Raw genomic sequence first — 853 nt, 5'->3', positions numbered from 1 at the left:
ACATATTCCAGAGCCAAATACTGTCTTCTTTTAATCACTTCCTGGTTTGGATTGTTTATGTTTTGTTCTCCCCAGACATTCACGTTAACAATTGAGATTTAACTTTCTTGGTAAATCACAACAAACTAGCATAACAATGACTGCTCTTTAAAAAGTAACTTTCAGAGGAGAAAAATATCCTCCCCAAACATAAATAGTTGATTGTTACTGCTAAATAGTCTGTGCTCTTATTAGATTCCCACACTTAAATATGGGCATTTGCAGAAGAGCAACTTTTAATTGTTGATTTGAAAATTAGTTGGTGGAACCCAATTTACTACACCCTGCTTTACATTATCATTAAATGATGGGGAAGGATGTTTGAAAGTATCCTTATACTATATGTCTGCGTTTTAACTACTCCTAACAAAGTAGAACCAATGTTTAAATGATAATCAGTTCTGTCCAGATGAAGAAATTGATTAGATAAAAACAAATTTTTGCAAAGATCAAAAAGGCATTGTGTGAATAATTAAACCTGAATTCTATCCTCCATGTCGAATAGCACCAGTTAATGAAATATTATCCCTAACACTGTAGACTGTAGCGCATCGAATCATTAGACAATGACCATTCTCTTTAGGGAAATTAATTCTAAAATTACCGACCTCTTTTGGGAGAGTCGAACTGGTTATCAGGTCTGGTAAAATTCATTCTCACGTAAGTGTCGTCGTCGTCGTCAGAATCTTCTCTCTCCGGGGGTCTTGGCACCCGGCGACTGCGAGGTGGTGGTTCCGGAGCGGCAGCTGCAGCGGCAGCCCCGCCAGCCTGGTTCTCACCTCTGGCAAGGTTTGCAGATGGGTTGTGGGCTCCG

General features: G+C 39.3%; 1 protein-coding gene across 1 annotated transcript in view; it reads right to left on the bottom strand.

Moving 5' to 3' along the window:
• Positions 1-639: 639 nt before the first annotated feature.
• The window catches only part of IRS4 (insulin receptor substrate 4), a 3,897-nt gene continuing 3,683 nt past the window's right edge, over positions 640-853 (bottom strand). Inside the window, exon 2 of the mRNA XM_026451992.1 lies at positions 640-853. Within this exon, the coding sequence (XP_026307777.1) occupies positions 640-853 (214 nt within the window).

The sequence above is a fragment of the Piliocolobus tephrosceles genome, chromosome 12 (assembly GCF_002776525.5).
Source record: "Piliocolobus tephrosceles isolate RC106 chromosome 12, ASM277652v3, whole genome shotgun sequence".
In the NCBI taxonomy this organism is placed as follows: Eukaryota; Metazoa; Chordata; class Mammalia; order Primates; family Cercopithecidae; genus Piliocolobus; species Piliocolobus tephrosceles.
This window is presented reverse-complemented; position numbering and strand designations above follow the sequence as displayed.